General features: G+C 32.9%; 1 protein-coding gene across 1 annotated transcript; it reads left to right on the top strand.

Moving 5' to 3' along the window:
* Nucleotides 1–61: 61 nt before the first annotated feature.
* Nucleotides 62–1,087, top strand: LOC111083562. Its single transcript, XM_022380159.1, has one exon. It carries the CDS (start codon nucleotides 464–466, stop codon nucleotides 905–907), a length of 444 nt encoding a protein of 147 aa, XP_022235867.1. The 5' UTR covers nucleotides 62–463; the 3' UTR covers nucleotides 908–1,087.
* The last annotated feature ends 3,275 nt before the right edge of the window (nucleotides 1,088–4,362 follow it).

The following is a 4,362-nucleotide window of genomic DNA, read 5'->3' as shown; positions in this document are numbered from 1 at the left end:
GGTGGATGTCACTATCTAAACATGCTTTATTTACTGCTACTGTCTTTAAACTTTTCTCGTGGACAGGTTCTCCCTCTTTCGGAGCTTTTTAAAATAAATCTTTAGTAAACTCTCCCCGCACTACAAATGACTGATTTAATAAACACAGAATGGCGTCATTCTTTCTTCTCTCAGAGTCTACCAAGACCAGGAAACATTAGCTTCAACCGATGACGTCTCTTCTTCAGTAGAACGAGAGAACATAGCAGCAGATTCCGATCTTCTCGAGAACCATCTTCTTCATCAAAGAAGAGAATCCCCGAGAAAGCAAGTGTCCTCGTGGTTAAGGAATAAAACAGTATGTCAAGAAAGTGGCCAACCTTTGGACCTCATTATTCCCCAACAAGAACGACTTTTGGTGTGTTCTAGAATATGTTCACATTCTTTACCATCCAGGTCTGTTGTCCAACCATCGGACATCACGATGTCGCTTTCCAGTTCTTCAGTGTCTTCTTCCTCCTCTTCATTACCTCGTCGCCATGATCGTATCTCCAGTTTTAGCCTTAACGATCTTTCATCGATTGGATATCAACACAAAAAGGTCGCGGAAAGGTGCATCAAAAAGTTTATTTCCTTTACAGACCTTAGGACCTTAAAGAGTGGAGAACGTCTAGATGAACTCAGTGCTGTTGATCGTTACGAATACAGGAATTTCAACTTGAATCTTCCCAGCCATCGGTCTGCCCTTTTACTTCAAAACGCCTTGGATGTTCAACATCTCTACTCAATGCCCAAAGATGACATTATACGAATGTGGAGAATCACGGAGAGGCAGATGTTTAACACATTAAGAGAGGCCTTGAAACAAAAAGCAGAATTAGAGGAGAAGCTCTCGTTTCTTCAGAAGGCTCTTCTACGTCCACCCTGAAGAAGAAGAAAGTAAACGTTCCATAGTGAGAACCACCCGCTAGGACTAAACATATACACCACGTATGTTTTTGCTTCTCTTTTTTCATACAGCTACAACCTATAGGCAAGACTTTCAACCAAAAATGTTTTTGTGTGTGAAAAGTTATGCAACATTCAGATTGACTTGAAAGTTGAAATGTGCGGACTAAAGTAACTGTTATAATGGATAATTTGATATATATCTTATTAATACCTCTCGATAATTAGTATATATAAAAATAAAATCATATAAGCAGTTTCGTCGAGACATTTTCTTCTTCCTCTAGCTAACGAATAAATTGTATTTAAACGTATTCTAAAAGCTTTTATCTAAACATATTCAGTCGTGTGTTTTTTGGAGATTTTCGACAAATTTACTACCTAATTAAATCGTGTGGTATGGTTGGTTACAAAAATATGTTTATTGTGTTACTGTGCTCGTTTAAATTTAGGCTTAGCGCGTTCTAATTCGCCAAGCTGTAACAAAGTAGAAACGTTTGGTGACGCGAGTTAAAAAGTAGTTTTAAAGCAAGCAATCACTAGCCTTATAAATGGTTCACAATCATCACTGGAAAAAAAATCAAACTCCGCTAATATTTTTCGTAATAAAACTGGATATACACACTTTCAGCGAGAGAGAAAAACATATTCAAATAAGCTTTGCACTTTTAGCTTGCTGTAAACCATTTTATATGTACTTTTTTAAGCTGAAGAAGCTTCACACTCGCACTTATTTTTTTTTCATCAAACGCTATTTCTTGTACTTTTAAGATGTTGGATTTATTGCTTTCATGTACTGAGCCTGAGGAGCCTCATCTAGTATATTTTATAAGGGGGTTTGCAGACACTGAGCTTCTTGTTATGTTTTGTCAAAACCTGGTGCATTCTTGAAAACGAATTTTTAAGTTATTTTAATAATACATTAATAATCACTTCACCAATAAAATGTAAATGTCTTTTTTTTTTATAAATTAGTAAACTTTAAGTAGAAAATCAAAACGGAAACAAATGAATAATGAAATATAATTTAAGAAATAAGATAAACTTTATAAGATGCAGATTAATTTCTTTAAAAAATTGCTATGGTTTGAAAATAAAAATAATTTACGAAAACCTGAATTACTGCAACATATTTGTTTGTAAAACATTTTTTAGCCGCAACATATCGGCTCATAGAACGGCGCTGATTTGTTGTTTTTCTCAAGTACAAACTTTTATCTCATAGCTCCATCTCTTGACCGATTTGAGCTCTAATTATAATCAGGTTATTGAGGATTCTCTCTTGTTAACTAATAGTAACAGTAAAATCATGTGTTCTAATAATAGTTGCTTGATTTTTTAATGTCATCTGAGTGGTATTTCAACTTTTGTTTTGTCTATCTTGTTTTAATGTATTACTGCTGTAGACTGAATCTTGTGTTTATAATTTATTGGGCTTATTTTAAACCGTGGAGAGAAAAGTGGCTGTGGTTATAAAGTCACACAAAAATTAAATCAGATTGCAAATTTTGGTCTAATGTTGATGTATGTTTTCTAAATGTTATTTATTTTTAATTAAGTAGTTGTTTTCTTAGTGCAAAGCTATACAATGGGCTATCTGCGCTCTGTCAACCGCGACGAGGAATCGAACTCCAAATTTTTAACTGACCCAGCGGAGGAACGAAACTTTATATAGAAAAGCTATATGGCAGTGAGTATATAACCTCTAAAATGTGGGGTTCAAACTTTGCAGCACAAATAGCTTTATGTTAAAAGAAATATAATAAATATTTCAATTTTTTATATACTGCTAATTAACCCTAAGTCATTTGAAATCATTTATACCGAGAAGGGTATATTTTTGATAAATCGTTGAAAACGATTAAACTATGCATCTACAAATGGAAATGCAATTTCAATAAGAGAAACGTGGCTGACTGCCTTTTTGTTAAGTATTCTGTAGTCAGCATCTTACTAATAAACAATATCATACAAACGCCATCTCTTGGGAATTTGGGAAAGTGGAAGCTAGGATATTTCATGAAGATTTAATGCTTTTTCGATATCAGTTTCTAGTACCTCTCTTTAAAACAAAATTGAATTCATTATAATTAATAGTAAAGAAAGAAAACACTGAGATGTATATTTAAAAGAGATGTTGTTTTTGAGGGTTTTTTTTTACTGCAATAAAAATAATTAAATTTAAACAACAATACGTGAAAATATATTAATGCTTAATTATTTCAAAATGTTCAAAAGATGGCGCCACATGAATACACAAGTGCCAGAGCATGAAATATGAATTGTAATCCCTCTTTTTTTCGGGATTGTACTAAATCTTATCGGACCCTGATTTTTGTTCTCACAGTGGCGACATTTAGCCAATACGGTTTCTTGATTAACTTTCCTTAAAAGCTAATAGAAAGCTGCCTGTATTGAAAGTTAGTTAGTTACACTCTGGATACTGAATGGTGGTGCATGTACAAAAAGGTATCAGATCCAACGTTCAGAAGGTAGATGACTAGTTTTACCGATCATTTGTGTTAGATAAGGAATGCAGATAATATAATTACTTTGATTAATAGAATGTAAATAAATAAATAGTTTTAAAGTTTAACAAGTAACTTCGATTTTGAGCTGCTAAAGGTTTCGGGAATGTAATTCCTAACGTTATATAGGTTTGTAATGGGTTTATTATCGCATACCATCTCCCCTGTACAATGATGATTATAACAGCCTGAAACTATGGCAGCGCTATCTACCATCTCTGCTAATAATTCTAATTATGATCAATTTAAGCTATTTGACTACATTTCCTGTAATTGGTTCCGAAGGACTTTTGTTTCAACTGTGTGTGTGTATATATAATAACCATCATATCCTGGTACAAAATAACATATAAGCTGAAACTATGGCAGCGCTATCTACCATCTCTGCTAATTATTCTGTTTCAACTGTGTGTGTGTGTATATAATAACATTCATATCCTGGTACAAAATAAAATATAAGCCTCCAGTTTTAAATTTTCCACTAATCAAAACTTTATGAGACAGGTGAGATTTGTTACTGTAAGGTTTTCTTGAAATAATTTTACTTACCTGAAACGAGGAGAAAAAAAAACAACAGGAAATGATTTAAAAATACTAAAATGTCTAATGAAAGGTAAGCAATTTTGTACAATTTAAAATCGCGTGTAACAATTATAATAAACATTGAACATGAAATAAAGATATAGTGATATGCTTCTGTTTCTTTTCCAAAATTATGTTTATTGTTATTTAATATTAACTAATTTGGACTTAATAGCGTTTTTTTGTTGTTGTTGGGCAGAGGTCTAGATAGAGAAGAGACAAACGAAAGATGGCGGCTCCAACAATTAACATTTCAAGTGCAATAACTTTAAGCAAACGTGTATAATTTTTCATTGATTATTAAACATGTTTGTAGTTGAGTGGT

The sequence above is a fragment of the Limulus polyphemus genome, unplaced genomic scaffold (genome assembly GCF_000517525.1).
Source record: "Limulus polyphemus unplaced genomic scaffold, Limulus_polyphemus-2.1.2 Scaffold10090, whole genome shotgun sequence".
Lineage (NCBI taxonomy): Eukaryota > Metazoa > Arthropoda > Merostomata > Xiphosura > Limulidae > Limulus > Limulus polyphemus.
Note: the sequence above shows the minus strand (reverse complement) of the source record. Positions and strands in the feature narration are given on the sequence as shown.